The 26,192-nt window shown below is 54.0% G+C and overlaps 2 protein-coding genes across 2 annotated transcripts in view; both read left to right on the plus strand.

Moving 5' to 3' along the window:
* LOC144935257 (janus kinase and microtubule-interacting protein 3-like) overlaps positions 1-718 on the plus strand; it is a 37,257-nt gene extending 36,539 nt beyond the window's left edge. Inside the window, exons 24-25 of the mRNA XM_078861827.1 lie at positions 239-314; positions 506-718. Coding sequence (XP_078717953.1) covers positions 239-289 — 51 coding nt within the window. The 3' untranslated portion in view covers positions 290-314; positions 506-718. The remainder of the gene's footprint in view (positions 1-238; positions 315-505) is intronic.
* On the plus strand, positions 309-25,840 carry LOC144935258 (uncharacterized). Its single transcript, XM_078861828.1, has 25 exons — positions 309-314; positions 506-1,750; positions 1,854-1,991; positions 2,329-2,617; positions 2,746-3,026; positions 3,166-3,342; positions 3,437-3,622; positions 4,168-4,593; positions 4,683-4,852; positions 5,154-5,343; positions 5,537-9,592; positions 9,803-10,519; positions 11,205-11,306; positions 11,810-11,866; positions 12,949-13,020; positions 15,443-15,554; positions 16,949-17,064; positions 18,065-19,261; positions 20,004-20,060; positions 20,832-21,014; positions 21,658-21,790; positions 22,024-22,178; positions 22,301-22,519; positions 23,303-23,563; positions 24,984-25,840. Exons 1-25 carry the CDS (start codon positions 309-311, stop codon positions 25,008-25,010), a joined length of 10,572 nt encoding a protein of 3,523 aa, XP_078717954.1. The 3' UTR covers positions 25,011-25,840.
* Positions 25,841-26,192: the final 352 nt, after the last annotated feature.

The raw sequence follows: 26,192 nt of genomic DNA on the forward strand, positions 1-26,192 counted from the left end.
AGTTAACTGTTAATACATTAGGCCATGTTTTCTATCAAAGGAATCCCACACATCCTGTGTGGACGTTAACAAGTGCAGTGCCCTTGGACGGTACTTGCGAGGCCGGCTGTGAGTCAGCTGTTCCTGCAGCTGCCGTGAGTGCTGCTGTGGGCAGTGCCTTAACATTTTCTCTCCCGCCCCTTCCTCTCTCTGCTGTGTTGTTTGTGTCGTTTTGTGGTCATTTTCTTGGTTTTTGTAGTTTTTGTTTTTATTTTTGTTTTTCTCGCTAGCCTTCATCATCTGGTCCTAGCAGCGCCGGGCGCCGCAGCATGCCGGTAAGGCTCCAGCAGGCGAGCACGAGTAGTCGAGTGGTGGAGTGGTCGAGCGGTTTTGTGGGAGAGCGGTTGTGTTGTGGAGTGGTTTTGTGGTTGAGTGGTGGAGAGATCGAGTGGTTACCATTCTTGTGGACACTTTCCATGGGTGTGGTTGTTGCAAGGTGGCGGAGTGTGGTTCTGGTCTGCCACAGGCCGGTGAGGGGCCTTGCGGCCCTGAGGCTGAGCTCAGGGAAGAGGTCGCATGTCTGACGGGGGAGGTGCAGCGATTGCAGCGGGAGAACCGTCTCCTCCAGCACGTCCTTCATGCCGCCGCCGACAATCAGCATCGCCGAGGCGACTTCACAGGGGGTGGGGAGGGGTACGGGCCCCCGTCTGCGGGAGGCCTTCCCCCCGCACACATGGCCGAGGCCAATGGGGGACGGGGGGATGCTTGGGATCGGGGGGGGGCAGGGACCCTCGGGGGGGATTGGGGGACTCGTAACGTGGATTTCACGCTCTCGCGGCGCAGATTCTCGGCACCCGAGTGCGCGGGCGGAACGCGGCTGTGGCTGCCAGAGCAAGGGGCGGTCGCGGGGTACGACCGGGGTCATGGGGGACACGTGGGGGGCAAGGACCACATGCGCGAGCACACAGCACCTACACACACAACACCTACACACACAACCCCTGCGCACGGGGCACCTGTACAGGCGACGTCTGCGCACGCGGCGCCTGTGCACACGATGCCTGCGTGGGGGGCACGAGACTCCACACAGCCCGAGCCGATAGGCAACGACTCTGGCGGCGAGTGCATCGACGGTTTGGGTCGCGAGGCAGCGGCTTTCGACGTGCGCAAGCTGCGCAGGGAGGGTGGCGAGGCGGGCTGCACAGCGCGGGGGGCGCTGCGCTCCCGACTACGGGAGGCCACAGCGGAGGTGGGGCGGCTGCGAGGCCTCCTGGAGCAGAGCCGCACTGACCACCGGCGAGCCATCTTTGAGCTGGAGGCCCTGCGCGAGAGGCTCGCCGCCGTGCGAGAGCTCGAATGCCTCGACTCCCTTGACTCGTGCGGCGGCGACGCTGCGGGTGGCGAGCCGGCGACCGGTCTTTGGTCGCCCGGCAACCGGAGGATCTCCGAGCCTGACACGGAGAATGTTGGAGAGACCCAGGGGCCGACGTCGCCTGCACCACAACGGCACGAGGCATCGTCTGCGAACCTGGCGGAAAGTGCGGTGGAGTGCGGCTCGGGATCGAAGTGCGAAGCATCGGCGCTGCTCGAGAGGATCTCCAACTTGGAGGGGCTGCTGCAACTGGCGGAGGCCGCTGAGGCGGAGCGGGCGTGCCGCGAGCGAGCCCTGCAGGAGCAGGCACGTGTGGCCCAGTTCAAGGCTACGCGACTGGAGGAGAGGCTGGCGGAGCATGCCGAGACGGAACGACGGCTGGCTGAACGCTTCCAGCAGGTGCGCTTCACTGCCATCACGCCCGACTGGGGGCCACGCGGCAGGGCCGGGGGGGGTCGCGTGTGTCATCCACGCGAACACGTATTGCCCGTGCCGCTGGCAGGTGGAGCGCCTGGAAGAAGAGAAGGAGGAGGTGGAGGAGGAGATGAACGCACGTACGGAGCGCCTGGATCGCCTGCTGCGGGATGAGAGGGCACTCCGGGCACAGCTGGAGGTGTCGCTCGACGAGCTGACCACGCAGGCATGGCCGGGCCACCAGTACCACCGCGAATATCATCGTCATCACCACCGCCATCACCATCATCATCGTCACCACCACCGCCATCACCATCATCACCACCACCGCCATCACCATCGTCACCACCACCGCAATCCCCATCGTCACCACCACTACCATCACCATCGTCACCACCACTGCCGTTACTGTCGTCACCACTACTGCCATCATCACCACTGACTTCACGATTAGAGCAAGTGAAGGTACCTTACAGAATCGGCAGCATCGTGTGTATGGGTGGTGCTTGCACTGCGCATATAACCCTTGCCCCCACGCTCGTCCGTGCTGACCCTTGATGCAGGTCTCCGATCTGGAGTCCGATCGCCGCATGCTGCAAAAGCGCGTCTCTGAGCTGGAGGACGCCGTGACAGAGCACGAGCTGTCGAAGCGGCGCGCGGAGCGTCGGGCCACCCAGCAGGCGGAGGTCGTGCGTGAAACCGTGGGGAGGGAGGGCCGGGCACGTGACCGGGCCACCCGCCTGGAGCGGCAGCTCGCCGAGAGGGCCACCGCCGAGGCTCGGCTGCAGCAGCAGTTGGACGAGGCGCGCCAAGAGCGCCACGCGGCCGAGAAGAAACTCGCTGAGCACAAAGGTGCGGGACGCCCGTCTGACCGTCTCGGCCGTTGGGCATGAACCCCTCCCGCTGAACCTTGCGTGACTTCACCTGCATGCGCAACGCGCCCGACGGTTAATTGCGTGATCCTTGTCCGTGCCCCGTAGTGGACGCGGCCAAGAGCAGGCAGCCGGCGCTCGAGTTCCCGGAGATTGCACAAGAGCGGGAGCACCTCCACGAGCAGCTGAGCCTGGCAGCCGAGGCCTCCATGAATCCCGGTGGCGCCGGCGGCTCCCGTCTGCTCACTGTGCTGGAGGGAGAGCTCGCCGAGCAGGAGCAGCGTCTGGGGGAGCTCGAGCAGGAGAGGGACCGGTTGCGGGAGGAGCTGCAGGCCAAGGAGAGAAGCGAGCGCCACATCATCGAGCGGCTCCGTGTCACCGAAGAGCAGGCAAGGGGCAGCCACACGCAGCTTCGCATTCACAAGGGCAAGCAGGGGCCCAATGCCTTATGCCCCTAATTTGCAGTCCTAGAGTGCCAGACCACACCCTGCCTGCAGTAGATCACTGCGTGCACCTCTCTCTGGGTAGTGTGGTGTGGCGGACGAGAGGGCATCTGCCCTACAGGAGCGACTGGTCCGTGGCGAGGCCCTGCTGGAGGCCAAGGCTGACACGGAGCGCGCGATGGCGGCTCGACTTGCTCAGCAGGAGGCCCTCCTGCAGGACATGGAGGCCACACATCAGCGACTCGTCATCCGCAATGAGGAGGTGGGAGCCGAGAGCCATGGCGATAAGGCGGCGATGAGGCGGCGGTGGCGGTGCCGGCAAGGGTGGTGAGCGATGATTGTACCGCGTGTGGCAGGTGCGCCGGCGCCAGCGCTCGCTCGGCGAGGAGCTCCACCGCTGGAGGGCGAGAGGAGGAGCGGCCGAGGCCTCCCTGGAGCAACTGAATGGCGAGTGGCAGCGGGAGACTGCGCGGGCGCTGGCTGCTGAGGGAGCGGTCGCACGACTGCAGGAGGAGGTGGCTATGCTGACCAAGAAGCTGGAGGTGTGGGGGTGCATCACTACTACCGCTGCTTGTGTTGCTGCTGATGCGTGTACTTGCCATGCCAACCTCACCCAGTACTGTTGGGGCAAGTGCTGTTAGCGAGCACCTTATGAAGACGGGAACGGCACACGAGGGGGTGGGTGGCCAGCACTACACCCGGCTGTCTTTGTCTCCCTCGTGATGATGCTTACACACCACACCAGGTACTTATTTGAGGCTCAGTCGACCGAGGGATGGCCCAGGATTGGTTAAGATAATCGTCACTGATATTGGCCGTGAATCGGAATTAAACTCGGGTCACCGTATTCGTAGCGCAGCGCACTAACCTTTCCACTATCGCTTTCGACACAACCCAAACACTTATACTCTCCCCTCTTTTCTCACTCCACATATCTTTGCTCCAGAAACCAAGGCTCAGTGGGAGGTTGCACATTCTCCTCTGCTGCCCCCATAGTCTTCATCTTCCTTCCCCAGCTATCCACGCTGTCAACTCCCTGTAGCTGCAGCGTTTATGGTACCTTTGCTGCTTCCATTGCCTCCCCCAGACGCAGCGAGTAGAGCACGACGGCGCCATGCACGCGGCGGCCTCCGCCCTCGCGGAGCGAGAGGCGGAGTGGGCGTCCACCCTGGCCCAAACGACGTGCGACGCGTCCGCGAGGGAGGCCCGTCTGTCCGCCACCATTGAGCAGCTGGAGATGGCGGGCGCAGAGCTGAGGCGCGAGGCATCGCGGCTGGGCCAGCGTGCCAAGGGGGCCGAGCGGGCCAGCGTGGCCCTGCGCTCCCAGCGGGACGAGGCCCGCGCCGAGCTCGCTCGCCTGGTTGAGCAGCTGGACGGAGCAAGTGCCACCGTGCGGGAGGAGAGGGAGTCCGGGGCCACCGCTCGCAAGGAGAGGGATGCGGCCCAGGCCGCCCACGCGTCCCTCGCCCGCACAGAAGCTGCGCTGCGCAACAGGTGCTCCCATCTGCAGCAGGTAGGTGCGTGGCTCAACAGCTGAGTTGTGCCCTCAGCAAGGCTGTGGCGACCGTTGAGTAATCAGTGCGATTGGCGTTGCCCCCCCAGGACGTGCTCGAGGCTGGCGAGCGCGAGCGGAAAACCGGCAAAGAGCTGCAGGTGGCATGGACGCAAGTGGAGTCACTCACCCAAGAACTGGTTGCTCTCCAAGAGGAGCAGAGGTTTCTCCACGGGAAGGTCTCCTCCCTGCAGTGCTCTGAGGCCAAACTCCTGGACAGGTGAGACACCATCACCACTGCTACCTCCAAGTTTTTTATTTTTGCAAATGTGTGCTTGTTCAGCTGCAAATATGGACCATGATGGCAGCACACAATGGCCTACTCTTCTTCGAATTATGTCACAGGTTCTTTAGCATCCACTGCGAAGCCGATAGTGTGTAGTATTTTATGGTTAGAAATGAAAAACCGCAGTATTAACCAGGGAGGTCTGCTGGATTCGAACCATCATTGTTCGTCCCATGTGTTGCCACCATCTTGTGCGTAATTAAATGCATGCTTTTGGATTGTGCCCCGTGTGCAGAGTGCAGGAGCTCGAAAAGTCTGAGGCCCGTCTCAAAGCTCAGCTAAATGAGGCGGCAGGAGCGCAGGGGAGACTAGAGGGCCCAGGAGGGCCCAGGGGCCCTGGGGAGACCGAGGAGGCCCTGGAGGTGGTCACTCTGCAGACTCGGCTGCGCTCCTTGCTGTGCACGCAGCGTGACCTCCAAGCCACGGTGCGGCTGCATTTTATATCTCTGCACAATCGACCCGCAACGCTTGCACCCCACTACATCATCCCACGCCACATTCGCGTTATTAGCACTCACTCACTGTTCCTCGCTCTGCATGCCCTGTGTGCGCGAGTTTCCCAGTGACCGTGTTGTCGACGTTGTCGCTGCTACTGCTGGTGCTGCTGCTGTGTCCCAGGTGTCGGGCCTGAAGACCACGGAGCTGGTGCTGCGCGAGCGCCTCCGTCGTTCCCAGGAGCTGCTCCTCTCTAAGGAGGCAGAGCTCCGCGCTCAGGCCCGCTACTTCGAGCACTACAAGTGCACGCAGCGCGCCCAGCTGCAGGCCCTGCAGGGGCGGCAGGAGGAGCCGGGAGGGTCGGCAGCCCCGAGTGCCGCGGAACTGGGTCTGGAGCCGCTGGCCGTCGGTGACGACGATCACCCGGGCGACACCGTGGAAACGAGCGAGTCTTTGGCCGTCCTGCAGCAGCACACGCTCGGCAGGTTCTCCTGCTGCCTGCAGCTGGGCGATGAGGCCCTGATCCAGGAGCGAGAGGTTCTGCGTGATGAAGCGAGGCTGCACGAGGAGTTGGAGAAGGAACGGAGGGCGAGGGTGGAGGTGCAAGAGAATCTGGAGCAAGCATTGGAGAGCGAGGTGCTTCTCATGCGCAGGCTGGAGGAGATGAAGGCCCGGATCGGCGAGCTCAAGCTGCCGGGAGAGAGAGCATCTCATGCGCTGCAGGCAGAGAATTCTGCACTACAGGAGGACACAGCAAGCCTACAGGCAGAGAACACAACACTGCAGACTGACTGTATAACATTACAAGCAACTGTTGCCAAACTACAAGTAGACATTGCAAACCTGCACACAGACAGCACCAAGTTACAGGCAGACAATGTAAAACTACAAGCCGATAATACCACATTACACATGCACAATACTACATTGCAGGTGGATAACACGATGTTACAAGAAAACATTGTAAGATTACAGGCGGACAGCACTACATTACATGCAAAGAATGAGAGATTACAGGCATCCGATGAAAAGTTACAGGCAGACATTGTCACATCACAGCAAGAGAACACCAAGTTACAGGCAGACAATGTCACATTACAGCAAGAGATCACCAAGTTACAGGCAGACAATGTCACATCACAGCAAGAGATCACCAAGTTACAGGCAGACAATGTCACATTACAGCAAGAGTTCACCAAGTTACAGGCAGACAATGTCACATTACAGCAAGAGATCACCAAGTTACAGGCAGACAATGTCACATCGCAGCAAGAGAACACCAAGTTACAGGCAGACAATGTCACATTACAGCAAGAGATCACCAAGTTACAGGCAGACAATGTCACATCGCAGCAAGAGAACACCAAGTTACAGGCAGACAATGTCACATTACAGCAAGAGATCACCAAGTTACAGGCAGACAATGTCACATCGCAGCAAGAGATCACCAAGTTACAGGCAGACAATGTCACATTACAGCAAGAGTTCACCAAGTTACAGGCAGACAATGTCACATCACAGCAAGAGATCACCAAGTTACAGGCAGACAATGTCACATCACAGCAAGATAACACCAAGTTACAGGCAGACAATGTCACATTACAGCAAGAGATCACCAAGTTACAGGCAGACAATGTCACATCACAGCAAGACAACACCAAGTTACAGGCAGACAATGTCACATTACAGCAAGAGATCACCAAGTTACAGGCAGACAATGTCACATCACAGCAAGAGATCACCAAGTTACAGTCAGACAATGTCACATCACAGCAAGAGAACACCAAGTTACAGGCAGACATTGTCACATCACAGCAAGACAACACCAAGTTACAGGCAGACAATGTCACATTACAGCAAGAGATCACCAAGTTACAGGCAGACAATGTCACATCACAGCAAGAGATCACCAAGTTACAGGCAGACAATGTCACATCACAGCAAGAGATCACCAAGTTACAGGCAGACAATGTCACATTACAGCAAGAGATCACCAAGTTACAGGCAGACAATGTCATATCACAGCAAGAGATCACCAAGTTACAGGCAGACAATGTCACATCACAGCAAGAGATCACCAAGTTACAGGCAGACAATGTCACATCACAGCAAGAGATCACCAAGTTACAGGCAGACAATGTCACATTACAGCAAGAGATCACCAAGTTACAGGCAGACAATGTCGTATCACAGCAAGAGATCACCAAGTTACAGGCAGACAATGTCACATCGCAGCAAGAGATCACCATGTTACAGGCAGACAATGTCACATCACAGCAAGACAACACCAAGTTACAGGCAGACAATGTCACATTACAGCAAGACAACACCAAGTTACAGGCAGACAATGTCACATTACAGCAAGAGATCACCAAGTTACAGGCAGACAATGTCACATCACAGCAAGAGATCACCAAGTTACAGGCAGACAATGTCACATTACAGCAAGAGATCACCAAGTTACAGGCAGACAATGTCACATCACAGCAAGAGATCACCAAGTTACAGGCAGACAAGGTCACATCACAGCAAGAGATCACCGAGTTACAGGCAGACAATGTCACATCACAGCAAGAGATCACCAAGTTACAGGCAGACAATGTCACATCACAACAAGAGAACACCAAGTTACAGGCAGACAATGTCACATCACAGCAAGAGAACACCAAGTTACAGGCAGACAATGTCACATCACAGCAAGAGATCACCGAGTTACAGGCAGACAATGTCACATCACAGCAAGAGATCACCGAGTTACAGGCAGACAATGTCACATCACAGCAAGACAACACCAAGTTACAGGCAGACAATGTCACATCACAGCAAGAGATCACCGAGTTACAGGCAGACAATGTCACATCACAGCAAGAGATCACCAAGTTACAGGCAGACAATGTCACATCACAGCAAGAGATCACCAAGTTACAGGCAGACAATGCCACATTACAGCAAGAGATCACCAAGTTACAGGCAGACAATGTCACATCACAGCAAGACAACACCAAGTTACAGGCAGACAATGTCACATTACAGCAAGAGATCACCAAGTTACAGGCAGACAATGTCACATCACAGCAAGAGATCACCAAGTTACAGGCAGACAATGTCACATTACAGCAAGAGTTCACCAAGTTACAGGCAGACAATGTCACATTACAGCAAGAGATCACCAAGTTACAGGCAGACAATGTCACATCGCAGCAAGAGAACACCAAGTTACAGGCAGACAATGTCACATTACAGCAAGAGATCACCAAGTTACAGGCAGACAATGTCACATCGCAGCAAGAGAACACCAAGTTACAGGCAGACAATGTCACATTACAGCAAGAGATCACCAAGTTACAGGCAGACAATGTCACATCGCAGCAAGAGATCACCAAGTTACAGGCAGACAATGTCACATTACAGCAAGAGTTCACCAAGTTACAGGCAGACAATGTCACATCACAGCAAGAGATCACCAAGTTACAGGCAGACAATGTCACATCACAGCAAGATAACACCAAGTTACAGGCAGACAATGTCACATTACAGCAAGAGATCACCAAGTTACAGGCAGACAATGTCACATCACAGCAAGACAACACCAAGTTACAGGCAGACAATGTCACATTACAGCAAGAGATCACCAAGTTACAGGCAGACAATGTCACATCACAGCAAGAGATCACCAAGTTACAGTCAGACAATGTCACATCACAGCAAGAGAACACCAAGTTACAGGCAGACATTGTCACATCACAGCAAGACAACACCAAGTTACAGGCAGACAATGTCACATTACAGCAAGAGATCACCAAGTTACAGGCAGACAATGTCACATCACAGCAAGAGATCACCAAGTTACAGGCAGACAATGTCACATCACAGCAAGAGATCACCAAGTTACAGGCAGACAATGTCACATTACAGCAAGAGATCACCAAGTTACAGGCAGACAATGTCATATCACAGCAAGAGATCACCAAGTTACAGGCAGACAATGTCACATCACAGCAAGAGATCACCAAGTTACAGGCAGACAATGTCACATCACAGCAAGAGATCACCAAGTTACAGGCAGACAATGTCACATTACAGCAAGAGATCACCAAGTTACAGGCAGACAATGTCGTATCACAGCAAGAGATCACCAAGTTACAGGCAGACAATGTCACATCGCAGCAAGAGATCACCATGTTACAGGCAGACAATGTCACATCACAGCAAGACAACACCAAGTTACAGGCAGACAATGTCACATTACAGCAAGACAACACCAAGTTACAGGCAGACAATGTCACATTACAGCAAGAGATCACCAAGTTACAGGCAGACAATGTCACATCACAGCAAGAGATCACCAAGTTACAGGCAGACAATGTCACATTACAGCAAGAGATCACCAAGTTACAGGCAGACAATGTCACATCACAGCAAGAGATCACCAAGTTACAGGCAGACAAGGTCACATCACAGCAAGAGATCACCGAGTTACAGGCAGACAATGTCACATCACAGCAAGAGATCACCAAGTTACAGGCAGACAATGTCACATCACAACAAGAGAACACCAAGTTACAGGCAGACAATGTCACATCACAGCAAGAGAACACCAAGTTACAGGCAGACAATGTCACATCACAGCAAGAGATCACCGAGTTACAGGCAGACAATGTCACATCACAGCAAGAGATCACCGAGTTACAGGCAGACAATGTCACATCACAGCAAGACAACACCAAGTTACAGGCAGACAATGTCACATCACAGCAAGAGATCACCGAGTTACAGGCAGACAATGTCACATCACAGCAAGAGATCACCAAGTTACAGGCAGACAATGTCACATCACAGCAAGAGATCACCAAGTTACAGGCAGACAATGCCACATTACAGCAAGAGATCACCAAGTTACAGGCAGACAATGTCACATCACAGCAAGACAACACCAAGTTACAGGCAGACAATGTCACATCACAGCAAGAGATCACCAAGATACAGGCAGACAATGTCACATCACAGCAAGAGATCACCAAGTTACAGGCAGACAATGTCACATTGGAGATTGAGAGGAGGCAGCTGCAGTGCATCAGCTGCAAGCGGTGGCTGCAAGAAGTCGAGCTGAGGCGCAGCACGGAGGATGACTCGAGTGAGGAGGAGCAGAAAGAGGAGCCCACACCGGTGAGAATGCCACCTCGTCGCTCAGTCACGGCACAGCGTCACACAGCACCACAGAGACACTTCACCACGCAGAGGGTCAACTGCCCCACAGACACACAGATGCACTCTATGAAGAAAAACAAGGTTTTACCCTTTCTGGCAATAAAACAGGTGTTAAGATGTTCAAAAACCAAATAGAAACCATTTGTAAGGTGTCAAGTCTGCATTAGCCACACACACTTTTGGCAAAACATACAAACACGCTCTGATATTTTATGCATTGTCTTTGAAATTGGTCTACATCAGTGACATCCTTCTTTATAGCCTCATCTCAACAGCGTTAGACCAGAGAACACCAAAGGGGAACAGTGCAAAGAACATCTTAACACCTGCTTTAATGCCAGAAAGGGTAAACCCTATCTCGCTCCAGTTGAGTGACTTGGATTTAGGTGTAGACCACACTAAATGTGCCATGCACAGGTAACGTTTGTGCATGGAACATATCCGTATATATATATCATTAAAGTAACGTAATGCTCACCGTACTGTGTGAAATTACCGTACACGAATCTTCCACCACGCTTACCGTTGGACGCTGGAGTCTTCAGCCACACGCAGACCCCGGCAGCCCCAACGCGCCTTTGCCATGGTTCCAGCACCCCCACCAACAGGGTTTGACCGACCGATCTCTCGTCTTTAAATTCAGGCCACGAAGCTGAACAACGGCGGTGAGGACGGCTGCCCGGCACGATCCTGTGTGGACGCCACAGCCCAGCACACGACCAGGCCTCCCTGTGCACTCACCACGGTGTGACGTCTCATCCAAACCCACCCGCAGTTACCTTTACGCATTCTCCTCCCGGAAGCTCTTAATGTAGATGCAAAGTCACGTCTTGAGCAGTGCAAAATCTTTTCAGGCCCTGTTGTGGTTCGGCTTCTTCCAATAATGGTGTTCGTTCAAAAGCCACGCAAGGCTCCAGTCCTTCATAGGGGCAGGCACGTGGGTTCCCCTCGTCATATATCCTCCTTTCCATCTCCCTCGCCACATCATCACATCACCGCATGACCCCCAAAGACCAAATTTGACCCCGATTCCCATTGCCCCATTGCAGATCTCATTTACGTTTATTTTGTTTAACCAGGTTGAGAATAGGAAAGTCTCATTTGCAAGAATGAGATATATTGTGCATCTCAGACTGCTGCTGCACATGTTTAATAAAGCTAATTTAAAGATGCCATCACTCTCGCGCATGCTCATGCTGCCTTGCCTCCCCTCCCACGCCCACCCCACATGGCTTTCGTGTTGTGCAGGCCTCTCCAAAGAGCAGGAGGCTGATTCAACTGTGCAAGTCCATCGCAGACAGCATGGTGGGCACACCTCCTAGTTACCCCATTACACATCATTACACAACACAAACACACCCACCCCATCACACACAAATACAAAAGACTAAGATCCCCTGTATAGCCTTAACAGACTGTTGGGGCAAGTGATGTTAGCGAGCACCTATGAAGGCCAGCCTGGCAAACAAAGGGGGTGGGTGGTGCACCACGCCCGGCCGCCTTTGTCTCCCCAGTGGCGATGTTTAAACATCTCACCAGGTACTCAGTTGAGGCTGAGTCGACCTAGGGGAGGCTCAGGACCAGTTCAGGATAATCGTCATTGGTGTTGGCCATGAGTCGGAATTGAATTTTGGTCGCCGGCTTTGTAGCACAGCGCGCTAACCGCTACACCGTCGCTCCCCACACACACAAAGATCCCCCGTATGGGCTTAACAGATTGTTGTGGCAAGTGCTCTTAGCGAGCACCTATGAAGGCCAGAACGGTACACGAGGGGGTGGGTGGCCAGCACCACGCCCGACTGCCTTTGTCTCCCCAGTGGCGATGTTTACACACCGCACCAGGTACTCATTTGAGGCTGAGTCGACCTGAGGGAGGCCTAGGACCGGTTCAGATCGTCACTGGTGTTGGCCGTGAGTGGGAATTGAACCCGGGTTGCTGGGTTCATAGCGCAGCGCGCTAACCGCTACACTATCGTTCCCCACACACACCCACCCCATCACACACACACACATTTTCAAATTTTCTCACGCAACCCATAACATTTTAATCACACACCTTCCCACACTCCATTATCTACACCTTTTACAACAACAACCGCCATTCGCCTCTACGTGGTGGTGACGTCACCACGACGCTTGTGCCAGGCGATGTGTACGTTGAGGCGACGTTAAGTGTCGAACGCCCGCTGACAGGAGATCACGGGGCAGACCCAGGTTCCACGGGTCGACTTAGATGACTGGCTGATGCACATCACATTACACACTCTGCCATATATGCACTTTTCCACCATACACCTCGGTACCTGTGCCGCACAACCAGGGAGTCTTATGAAGGTGCACGTGTCCACGTGGGTCACGTGTCTGTGTGCTGTCCGTTTATCTCCAAGGGAGAAGATGAGAAGCCAACGCGATATCAGGAGCTCAAGCGGTCACTTCTCCAACTGCGCTCTCAGCTGAAGGTGTGTCCAAGAGTGAAAGGCAGTATGAGTGTGTGTAGGTGCGTGTGAGATGGGCCCTTACCATCAGCCTCACAAAAACAAAGCACATGCCTGAGTATTTTACGTCATCAAATGCTCCCCTCCCTCAACTCCCCATGAGTGATGGGGCAGTTGTGGAGAGAGTGGAGATGTTTCCGTACTTGGGCAGTGTGCTTATGACCAACTCTGGTTTGGCAGCCGAGGTCCCACTGAATCAGTTGAGCAGCATTATATTTCCATCATCTGCGCAACGCTGTGTGGAAGCTATCTGGTGGGCTGCAGAGGTTTTGTGGCAACATCTACAACCAGACTGCTTAGAGACCTGGGAATTAAGGGCCAGAGCCAGCGTTCGGCAATCAGAGCTGTATCGGAGGCGGCAGAAGGCAGCAGTCAGTGGCTCTGGATGAAGAGGAAAGACCCAAGCTGGGCCCCAAAGTGAGAGGGCCAGGAGGTATGCAGTCAACAATGCTTGACTCAGGGAGGAGGACGCCCCTGCCATGCATAGTCCCATGGGATGTTGGCTATCAACAACAAGGCAACTCCTATGACTAATTGGGAATGGGACGCAAGCGTAGGATTGATCACCCTGTCGCTGGCCGCCTTTGGGGAGGGTGTATAGTATGAAAGGCCGAAACACCCTAGGAACCAAAGGTTCACTACTGACGATGCGCTCCCCAAATTTCACCAGGCTCACTGTTCATGAACTCTTGGAAGTGCTTGCACAAAGGATAGTAACATCTCATCCTGTGTTCTTGGAATCTGGCAGCCGAGGTCCCACTGAATCAGTGGAGCAGCATTATATTTACATCATCTGCGCAACGCTGTGTGGAATCTATCTGGCCTGTTGCTCCATACAAAGCTATTCTCGGCCACAGTCATGCCCTCCCATCCCGATGCTTGCGAGACGTGGAAACCTCTAAAGGAACATCTGCGCAGGTTTGAAACATTCAGGCTGGCCTGCAAACAATCCATTCTTGGTTTAACCAGACTGGATTGTGCGAGGAGCTCATAAATCCTCCGGCAAGCGAGGCTGCATTGACTGAGTCATGTAGCCTGCATGCCCAGCCACCGCATGCCCAAGCAGCTACTGTTTTGGTGGATATTTGGGGCTAAACAGGTGTGGTACGGACTATAGAAGAGATGGACTGATGTCGTACAGAAAGATGTAGAGCTGATTGGACTTGGCGATGACTGGTACCAGCAGTGTCAAGATCGACCTCTGTGGAGGTTCGTGAAGGATGCTGCTGGGGAGTTGGAGGCAGTCGCCCTCCAGCAACAACAGAGGGCAGAGGAGTGATGTTCACAACAATTAGCAGAGTGCCGGGCAGCTAAAACACAGGAAGTTGGCACATTGGGGAGCACAGTTGCTGCATCTGCCAGTCATTTCAGTCAGTCAACCCACGGCACCTGGATCTGTCCCGTGACCTCCTGCCAGCGAGCCTTCAACACATCGCGTGGCCTCAAAGTGCACCTAGCCTGGCATAAGTGCCACGGTGATTTCACCACCACTTAGTGGCAAATGATGGTCGTTGTTGCGGGCAGCAGTAGTGTAGTAGTTAAGCGCACCGAGCTATGGACCCAGTGACCCAAGTTCTATTTCCACTTTAGGCTAACATTGGTGATTTTAACCAGTCCCTGACCTCCCCTACATCGAATCAGCATTAAATGAGTACCTGGTGTGGTGTATAAAAATCAGCACGAGAGAGAAAAAGGTGACCAGGCGTGGTGCTGGCCACTCACTCCCTATGAAGGTTGGCCTTCATAGGCACTCGCAAACAGCACTTGCCCGAAGAGTTATGGCTATAGGGGGGATATTTATCTTGTCGTTGTGTGTGTGAGGAGTGGTAGCGTATTGATTAACGCACTGCGCCTCAAACTCGGTGTCCTGAACTCGATTCCTGCTCACGGCCAGCATCGGTAGCGAGTGATACCCGAACAAGTTCTTGCCTGGTGTAAAAATAAGACTTGGGAGAGAAGGGTAGCCATGTCACACTCAATAGGTGCTCGCTATCGTGGCACTTACCCCAACAGTCGACAGACGGTTTACATGAGTGTTGGTGCAGTGGAGCTACACACCCGGCAACATGCGTTTCTTGGCCACGGGTAAAATCAGTGGCAAACAGAAGCAGAGTTTGTCCTTGGCCTCTCTTGAGTCAATTCCACCTTAAATGAGTACCTAGTGGGGTGCACCAACATCAGCACTGGGAAGACAAAGACGGTCTGGCGTGGTACTGGCCACACCACACTCTTGTAATCGTAAGCAATGTTGGCTTTAATAGGTGTTCATTAATGTACTTGCCCCAAGTGCCCAAGGCTTAAACAAGTTATATGTGTGTGTGCAAGCAGGTGTTCGTGTTTATCATTGCAAGTGGGCATCTGTGTGTGTCCGCGCATGTGAGTGCAGAGTGGGGAGATGGTGTTTTGGGACGAGCTCCTAGAACGCCGCTGGAGGAACGCGATGGACCCGACCCTCAACAAGAATCTGCAGACGACACTGACCCTGGGCACCATCACCAGTGCGTGCGTGCGCAGAGCACCTGTGCGTGCGCGTACATTCGTGTGTCTACCTATGTGTGCGTGTCCTGGTGTCAAGGACGTGCGGCCCGCAATGTGCCAGCATAGGGGTCGGCAACCAAAGTAACAAGAAGAGCCATTTTGATCGAATTCGTAAAAAACTCACGATTTCAAGATCTGCAATGCACGTGGTGAATACGGGACGGTGGTCCTTAATGAATAACGTCACGAAGCAGTCCTTAAAGAGCCGCATGCGGCTCTGGAGCCACAGGTTGCCGACCCCTGGTCCAGCAGATGTGGAGTGCAGTCACGATATTGTGTGGATGCGCCGATACAGGTTTAGCGTGTTGGTGTTTGCAAGCTGCACTAACGTTTAGCAGCCTTCCACTATTGTTATTGAGTGGATTTGGCCTCTGCCTTTCAATCACTCCTGCCGAAGTGATTGCATCATGATCTAGTTGGGCATTAACAGTCACGTTAGCCAATACATGCCGGTGTGGATCGACGCTCTGCTGGTTGTCCCTCACTAAGTGGTGTGGTTCTCCTAAAACTAAAGAGAAAGCAAACGAGGATCTGCGAGCCAAGCTGCAGTTCTATATGACAGCTGTAACACATTTGATTTTTATCCTTGTCTGTTTATATTCTAGTGCAATAATCGCCCGAATTCCATGATGTTTCTTAACTTAATTGTACTGTAGGATCGCCCTGATCTTGTTAAAGCCGCACTCCTCCCATAGGATAAACGGCCCCTTCGCTTGGATTGGGCGTACAGAGCCACCCACTGGCTGGGCACACGTCGAGCCGGGAGACCACGAATTGCCTCACTGGCACAGCCACTCGGGCCGAACGGCTTCGTCGGTAAATGATCGTGGAATTGGCTTGGTTGGCGGATTTGAAAAGGCAAAAGGCGGCAACTTTCCAATGGGTTAAACAGCTGAGGGGATCTGCTGGGACCAGGGGCCGCAGTCTCGTGGGGACTGTGGGGCTGGTGATCGGGGTCTGTTAAGAGATCTCTCTACTCGTGGTAATGTTAGCATACACAACACTTCGTAATGCACAGCGCATTCTGAAACTCTTTACAGTACTAACAGTATGTAAAAAGTAATTGGAGGCAATTTTTGTAACAGGAATTTATCTGATTTAATGTTTTGATTTCTTATGTAATGCAGTTGTTTTTGCGCTGATTTATATTACCTTCTTTGTTCTTTGTTTTATGTTACTGCTTTTGTCATATTGGTGATGCAGCGAATGAGACTCTCCTGGTCTCTTGAGTGTTCGCCGGCTAAACAAAATAAAAAAAACTTGTGCATGGCTGAGACGCAAATGCACAGAGGCACGGGATAAGGAGCTCACGAAGCAGCTTGGCCTGCTGTCGCGCGTTGCTTTGCCCATTTAGAGGAGCCAGGTGAGCCAGGTCCGACTGCCCTGCTGGCCTGGCTGGAGGGAGTGTGCGAGGGCCACTCCGAGACGGCCGGGGAGACTCACGCTGCTCGCCAGCAGGAGGGGCATGCGGTGAGCAACGGCCTCCTCTCCCTGACCATTCTTCCTCCGTCAATCTGATTATGTGCTTCCCTTTTCAGTTACAAGTACATTTCCTACTTTTCAAGCTTGTCAAACCTCGAGACCTTTTTCCAATCATCCTTTCCTCCCGAGCATCTCTCTGCAAGACCTCACGCCTAGATATGTCCTCTCCAGTTATGTTGCCATCTTTTGATTGGTTGCCATTGAGTTTATTGCTGAACTTGATTAAGTACTGCCCTGTTGGAATTCCTCTCTATCAACTCATATTCTCTATTGGACGCCAAACCCACGTTTGAAAACTCCCCGATTTTCCACTTTGTCCATTCTTAATGCCCACGTTTCTGAAGAATTACAACACTGTACGCCACACCAGGGCCTTTGTAATTGTCTTCTTTAACTTTATAACCCAAACCCACAAACCCCAACACAATCCTCACACAACTCCAACACACCAGTCAGCCAGAACGACATGACTCCCCATCATGCTTGCATGCGAGTCACGTGACCACCACATGGCATGCACAATGCTTTCAGCCGTGTCTGAGCCACCAGTTCCACAGAGCTGACCACGTGGCCGCTGGATATGTTGGGACGGCCACGATTTCAACTCTTCATCAGTCGGTGGCCTCATTTGGCTCTGGAACTAGAACTTTGCATGCGATGCATTGGTCGCATGCAAGTGTGATGGGAGTCGTGCCATCCTGCCGTCCTGCCGTTTGTGAGCAGCACTCCTTTGGGTGCAGTTGAATCGGTTTGTTTCCAGCCTGCATACGTTTTATCATCATTTACAGAAAATTTGGATTAAAAAAAAAAATTACCCCAAAGCCAAAACACACACAAAATGTGACACAGCCCTGACCCTGACAACTGCACTTCTCTGATTAGCACGGTTGGCTACGTACGGTGCGAAATAAGTTTAACACACATACCATTCAACTCCAGCACCTGGTGCTGTCCACAGTGATAACTGTGCTACATTGGCTGTGTCCAGTGTGCAGAGCGGCAGGAACACTCGCGCGGAGCACAAGAGATGGCTGACAGCGCCACTCTCTGTGGCCTCTCCGATTCCACAAGCAGGGAGGGGAGTGAGGAGAGGGAGGGGAGTGACGAGAGGGAGGACGTGGAAGAGGTAAATGCAGAAGATAGAAACAGAAGCCACGGCAGTCAAGACAACGGTGTCACCAGCAGCAGCTGTTTCAGGCCAGAAGACACTCTGATACATGAGAACCAGCTCCTGATGGAAAGGTTGAGCCAACTCGAGGGAGAGAACCTCCTCTTTGTGACCAAGAACAACATCATGAAGGGGGAGATGGAGAGGATAGCCCGGGAGCGAGAGCCGGGCGGTGACAAAAACACCAATGCCCGGGCAGAGCGCCGCGGGGCAGCCGGCGAGGGTGATGCGCAAGAGCAGCTGGCGGGCACCCGGAGTCGCCACCACACTCAGCTGGGAAGGGGCTGCAGTCGGAGCGACGCGGCGTGCATGACAGACGCAGAAATGGGACGGCAGCGTTCGGCAATCACGGATGGAACGAGCGTCACGACCGACACGGCAGACGCTCCGGTTTCGTCGGAAATGTCTGCCTTGCTCAGGTCTCTCCAAGAGCAGCTGCAGCGGAGCGAGGCGGAGCGTGGCATGCTGCAGGGGAGGCTGTCGGCGCTGCGGGACGACGAGAAGGAGGCGAGGGAAGGACGGGAGGACGTGCGCATTCAACGCGACGTCCAAGAACTGTGGGCGAGTTGCGGTGGCAGATTCCGGCCCGCCGCCGTCTTCGTGTCAGAAAGTCCGAGCAGGGAGCCGGGCGCATGGAGCACGACAGCTGCGATGGCGCAAGAAGTCGGAAAGTTGGAGCGGGAGAACACGCTGCTGGAGCAACGCATCGCCGCACTCGAGCGAGATGGATCCCAGCGACGCGCTGACGGGGGAAGGCTGCCGGCGTCGTGCGGAGATGGCGAGCGGGAGGGGCCCGACATTTGGGTTCCGCCGCGCGAGGCGGAAGCCCTCCAGGGACGTGCGGTAGCCACCCTGCCGAAGTGGGGCGGAGCAGGGGGAACACATCCACAAGGGCCGGCTCAGTACGGAGAGCAGCCAGAGAACGAAGAGAGAGGCCACAGGGAGAGCAGCAGCACCAGGGAGGGCGGCACGGACATCAACTTTCTGCTGCAGAGCTACAAGAGTCTCAAGAGCCAGGTATTGCACGTGCACAAAAAACCTTAACAGACTGTTGCACGGGCATAATATGACTTTGAAACCCCCCCCCCCCACTTCCTACGTATTCCACAAGTAGTGACTAATCCCATATCTGCATTTGCCATAAATATGCTAAATTCCTTTTGATATGCAAATTCCTTTGTCAAGGCGCCCCTTCCCCCCCTCCAACCCAGCTTAAATATACGCTGCCAAGCCTGGTGGTGCCCATTCAGACGCTGTCTTTCCGACAGCCCTGTTCTTCACCTGAGGACGGCTGCTTGCGTTGTGGCCGAAACGTCGTGAGAATTATTTTATTATGTTTTATTTTTATTATTTTATTATTTCCCTTCTACGTGACTTTACCGAAAGAACCAAGAAGATGTCGGAGCAAGTGTTTTATGGAGCACCTGTGAAGGCCAACACATAGCACGAGGAGGCGATGTGGCTAGCACCATGTCAAGCCACCTTTGTCTCCCCAGTGGTCATGTTTACACACCGCACCAGATACTCATTTAAGGCTCAGGCAACCTCGGGAAGGTCCAGAACTCGTTCAGATATTTGTCATGTGATGTTGGCTGTGAATCGAACTCGGGTTTCTAGGTTCATAACCACTATGCCACCACTCCCCACTATTGAACTTGCACACACACGTGTACAGTACACACACACACACTGCCCGTTGCCTGGTCAGCACAGACGAGGTGGTAATGTGGGTGGTTGTGCTTCTGTGCCGCTCACGCAGATCGCATTGCTCCAACAAAAGAGGATTGAGGCCGAGCTTGTTGTGGCTCCGCTAAAGGTGCGTACAGCAACCACATCTGCTGGACTGCATTGTGACGGAATGCACCTGCAGTGCATCCACCTAAAACCCCATTGAAGCCCACAGTAGCCTGGTTTCGGCCTCGTGATGAAAGTTGCAAGTGAGAATTTTGTCATCACTTGCAGCTGGAGTTGGCATCGTGTAATGAACTCACAGATCTGTAAAAGATTTGGATACTGTCCCATCGGTGAGTTCCTCCGGCAGACGCAGTTAAATTGGCTTTGTCACGCAACCCAGTCACCGCAGCAGCGTCTGTTTGGCCAGACAGAGGGGCTAAATGGGTGTGGAATAGGCTAGAGAAGATTTGGACTGATGCAGTACAGAAGAGTGTGAAGCTGCCGATGACTAGTACAGCGGTGTCAAGATCGGCCTCTGTGGAGGTTTGTGAAGGACGCTACTGGGCAGCTGGAGGCAGTTGTTCCCCAACAACAAAAGAGTGCAAAGAAGTGACGCTCACAACAACAAGCGGAGCACCAGGCGGCTTAAACGCAACAAGTTGGCACAGTGGGCAACACAGTTGGTGCATCTGCCAGTCATTGATCAGTCAACCTATAACACCTTTGTCCCGTGACCTGTCAGCGAGCCTTCGACACTTCACGTGGCCTCAAAGGGCACCTAGACTGGCTTGAGTGTTGTGGTGACATCACCGCCACTTCGTGGCAAATGCTGCTGCTGTTGTTGTTGCTGCTTGTGCAACATGTGCAGCGAAAGAGATGCAGCCCGTAACGTACACTCTCGCTTCCGTCGCAGGCGCGACTGGCGAACGTCGTGGGGAAGTGCGGCGCACGAGGTGCCCTGCTCTGTCGCCTGGTGGAGGAGCTGCGGGCCCTGGGTGTGGCCGGCGGCCCCCTGGTGCAGGAGGCCGAGGAGGCGCTGCACGACGCCACCATGGATGACTATCTCCTCGAGTACCTACCCAGGAGCGGCTCGAAAGTACAGCCCAGCCACACGTGCAGGCAGAACAAGCCAGAATATGCACACGGACAGCAGTAACGGCCGCCATTCACCGCTTAACTTTGTGCCAGGCTAAGTGCCCTTAGAGGTCTTCACGTGAAACGTCGAAAGCTTGTTGGCTGGTCACAGGACAGACCTGGCTGTTTCGGTTGACTGATTGAGATGACTGGTAGATACACCACCTGTGCTTCCCACTATGTACACACCACACACACGTACTACAAACACACTACACATGACACATACTACATACACAACACGCTGCAGGCCCACCACACTACCCCAGATGCAGTAAACACCGTAGGGAATACACAACGCAAAGCTCTGACACCCAACACAAACGATGTACCACACACAAACACGCTCCTCCTTTCATTTTGCCTCGCACGCATATTGTTTGCTTTGTAGCTGCCCCAATTTACGTTAATGTTGGGCGTCCCCAAGACAATGTTAAATGCAGGAAACAAACGTGAGCCGAGTGATACGAGGCTGGTGGTGAGATGTTGCGTCTACACACCTGGGCACCCTGGTGCCACCGCGACTGCCCTGCTCCCTTGTGGCTAGGGACTCGGTTTGGATGTCAGTCTTGGGATTTCCACTGAACGCTGGTCCCGTCTGGCAGGGCGACCCCCCAGCGACCAGCCGCTGCACCGACTCCCACACTGATGCCGCGGGGTCCTCCGAGCCTGTACATGGTTATGGGGCCTCCTGGCATTGCAAGAGAACCCACCTACTGCAACAAGACAACCGCCTTGGTACCCATCAACGGCACCCACTGCCAACTCCAAGAGCCACCACCAAAATCCATCACCGACCACAATCAACACTATCCAACAACATGAGCACTTGGACAAACGTTTGTCACCAGCACTCACTATCAGCACTAAGCCACTTGCACCTTCCACCACCGCCTGGCACGAGCACCACTGCCCTTGTAAGCCGACGTGTGCGCGTGTGTTCGCGTGTGTGTGGGGTTCGTGTTGTGCAGCAGGAGGCCTAACCCTGCTCTTGAGCTCACAGAGCCGGGCCGGCAGTCCCGACCGTGACACTGGGAGCTACGGGGCAGGACCAGAGCTGGCCTCCTACATAGCGCTGTGTGACTACCAGCCTCCTGCAGATGCACCGATCTCTGACCTGCCCCTGGTAAGAGGCGACAGGGATGGCCATATGAGCCACGAGGTGATTTCACATTGAGAAGCCAGGACGATGGGGGGTGCTGCGTGCGTACGTGAGTGTGTGCGTGCGCTGCCCCCATCTTGGCCCAGCTGGGGCTACGCGCAGGGGAGGTGGTTCGTGTGGCCATCCTCGCTGACGGCCCGAGGCTGCGGACGGCGGGGCTGCGGCACGCTGAGGTCAGAGGTCGCCTGGGCTTGGTGCCGGCTCGTTGCCTGGAGCCGCTGGGAGACGTCGCCTCGCCCGGACTGGAGCAGCGACTCCACCTGGGGCAGCAGCAGCAGCTCTCCTCGCTGTGCGGAGCGGCCCAGGTGAGAGGTTACGACTCCATCCCTCCACACGTGGGCTCAGGGTACGTACTCGTGTGCCCAGACCCTGGTAACATCTTGACATATGGCCCATTGGTAGCACGTTTACTGCATATTGTAGTGGTTCACGATTCGTAATCTGGTAGGCTGACCCAGTTATTACTTCGGGTGTAATAACCTTGAAATACTATGCAGTGTTTGCTCTACAGTGGATGTTATAGATCCCGTTATCTCTTTTGAAGAATAGTAGGCCATTGTGTCCCGGCGTCATGGTTATAATTGGCCAAATTTTACACAGTACGATGCAAATTACTTGATTGAAAATGCGTAGTGATAATTGCCCTTTACTGTGCAAAACTTGGCAGGACCCTCCTGAAATAGAGTCTCATGGCTTTCCTGGATAAACACGCAGAATAGAATAAAGAACACAGAATCAATGATGGGGCACATTCAATTATTTGACCCAGCCAGATGGAATGAGTAGTATGCATACGTACTTGCACGTACAGGATTGGTTTAATGGCTGGGCATGTGACGCATGTGTCATTACGTAGACGTACAGTATTGTAAGGGTTAGTTTGTGGTGCGTTATGGATGTTTGCGTGTGTACATAATGTAGAGTATTGATTTAATGTGTGTGTGGGGTGCACAGTGGGTGGATGTGTGCTGGACAGTATGGGTGTTTTGGATAATGGTGGCTAGTGGGTGTGTGATGGATCATGGCGGATGGGTAGGAAGATGTGGCTGGGTGATGACGCTGGCCCGTGTCTGTGTTGCCGGCACCAGGATCCCAGTGCGGAGCTGAGTCAGTGCCGGGCCCGGAGCCCCGCACAGAGGCGCGTGCCCCCGTGGCTCACAAGCTCCTCTGACGACGATGATTACGACGATTATGAGGAAAACGAGTTCTACAGTGAACAGTTTGTAGAATTTGATGATGGTGAAGAGTCCGAGGATGGGGCAGCAGACGGGGCACGTCCTAGGAGCGAGTGCCACCATGTCGGCAGCTCGATGAGCAACAGCTCTCGGGGCAGTGATCACGGCGGCATGGTGAGGGGATGGGATGGGGGCCCATGGTGACGTGGTTTCCACTGACTCACACGTCCCCACACAGGGAGCTTCGCTACTTCTAGGTTATGGGGGGATATTGGATGTCCGGGTTGACATAGCAGAGCAGTGGCACATTTACTGGTTGCTGAAGGGGTCTGGCAAGCCGCCCTGGTTAATGCTACTTGCTTTGACTATTAAACAGAGGTGGGACAAAGTCATTGTTATGCAAGTCCAAGTCGAGTCGCAAGTCATCAAATTCATGACTCGAGTCTGACTCGAGTCCAAGTCACATGACTCGAGTCCACATCTCATAGGTGGGACAAAGTCATTGTTATGCAAGTCCAAGTCGAGTCGCAAGTCATCAAATTCATGACTCGAGTCTGACTCGAGTCCAAGTCACATGACTCGAGTCCACACCTCTGCTATTAAATACTTCGCATCATCTGCTTCAGTGGGCATGACATATTCCGTGACATAAAATGAAGAATAAAAGCCATTATGTTCCACCGTCATGGTCCAAATTTGAGCGAAATTTTAAAAGATGACTCACAAAATCGTCGCCACCTCCTGCAAAAACCTAACACGATCACCCTGAAAAAGAGTCGAGACTCGGTGAGGCTTCCTCAGGTAAACAAGTCGTGTAGAAAATAAAACTCCCGCTAAGTTTTAGCTGAAGGCTGAATTCTGAGCTACGTGGTGCATTTCGCCATGGTTCCACTTCTCATCCCATCGGAACGCACCCCGCACCTCCAGGGTGATAGAAGTTCAACATACATACATATACATACAAGGCACAGTGCGCCACATGTACAGGCCTTGTCCCTTGAACTTGAAACTATCAACGACTGAAGTTTACTATCGGTTATTGCCTCAATTCAGAGAACATAAATTAACCGTTTTTAGATGACTTGGATAAATAATGGTGGCACCCTGAGCGGTCGACGCCATGACTCTTCGTCACCGCGGCACGCTGGCTATTCGCTGCCATGAGTTTAATTGATTTCGTGAAAAATTTACTCAATGTCCATGACGGTGGCCCTCGTGCTCTGACCCATGCACGTGACGAGGCCTCGTAAAATCTCAGGAGGCGCGACGGCACCCACGAGTTGCATATGTTCGGCTGTCCCCGCCTCCCCACCTTTCCTGGCTGTCAGGCAGCGAGTGCTTTCAGTTTGATCTGCGCACGGCTAAAAATCATTGCTGTGCAAACAAGCCACCATTACCGCCCACATGCATAATTCAGAGCGAGGTTCATCCCATCGAGTGTGGCGCTTGGGGGGGGGGGAAGCATCATCCGCATCTCCCACCACCCACAGCTCCCACCACCTGCACCTCCCGTCCGCCGCGTCTCCTACAACGCACGTGCAGTGCACTACAACAGACAGCGGCTGCCTTCACTGATGTTGATTGCTCCCCGCAGGATGCAGTGGAGGCCACTTACAGCTGAGCGCCCCCTCCAGCCTCGGCACTCTTCCGTGCGTTCACGGTGGAACGCGAGCTCAGGCCCTGGACGCCGCCTCCGCTGGCTGCCGTGCTCACCTTGTGGCTTTACCTCCTCCACCGCCACCTCCTCGGCATCAGAGAGCAACTGCGCTCACGACCTCCACCTGGCGACACCCTATATGACCCGCACCTCACTCAGCACACCACACGCACAGCACACTGGCTAACACCAGACGCACATCATACTCAATCACAGCGCACTCGCGCATTCACTGACGCTACTCTCACACCGGGTTTCTTTCACGTTCCCAGCAGTCCTGGGAGCCGTCAGGAAGGGGGCCCAAGCCCCCGTCCCCTCGGAGCGCCCCCTCCGTGCACACTCCTGGATGGGGTTCATATTGAGGTTCCGTCCCGTCTTGGCCCCATGGGCCCGGCTTGTTGCTCAGGCAACGGCGCCTCAGGAAGTGAGGGTCTCAACAGACACGGGGCCCCGGGGGCAGAACGGGTCCGTGGGGCCCCCCACACGGATGATGATGATGATGTATCATAACAATTTGGATTTATATTCACGGTTGTACATAGGCGGCAGCGCTGTAATTAGCCGCCTTTTTTGCTATCGTTGCATTTGAAACCCCCACGTGATGAACGTGGGGACGAGGGTTTCACCTCGACGAACATTGACGAATGGGCGGGCGAGCGAGCCAAGCGAGCGATGTGCATCTCGGGGTCGCTGGCTCGCGGTCGGAGAAGCGCAGGGTGCCTGGAGCCACGTGTCACCCCCCCCCTCCCCGTTTATATTAAACTGCACCGCGCGCGTGCGGTGTGGGCACAGTACGTTTGTTGTGGCCGTGCTCTCTGTGCTTGTGGAAGGTGTGTGTGGGTAGGGGTTTCCACTTTTTTTCATGGGCAAAAAACCCGGGCGGTGTTTATCCTGCCATTCGAACAGACACTAATTCTATTATTACACTGTCCAGGTCAACCCCAGACAAGTGGCAACCCCATGTGTGTCGCTTTGCTCCGTGTGGTTGCTGTAACACTTGGCCATGGTATATCTGTGCGTTTGCGTGTGCGAGGTTCATGTGCAAGGTGCATGGGTAGATTGTTGCATCGCAAGACCGGAGGAGTGGCGCTGACTTAGGCAGGCCTTCATTCAGCAGTGGATTGATCATGGCTGATTATGATTTAG

This window comes from Lampetra fluviatilis, chromosome 12, assembly GCF_964198595.1.
Source record: "Lampetra fluviatilis chromosome 12, kcLamFluv1.1, whole genome shotgun sequence".
NCBI lineage: Eukaryota > Metazoa > Chordata > Hyperoartia > Petromyzontiformes > Petromyzontidae > Lampetra > Lampetra fluviatilis.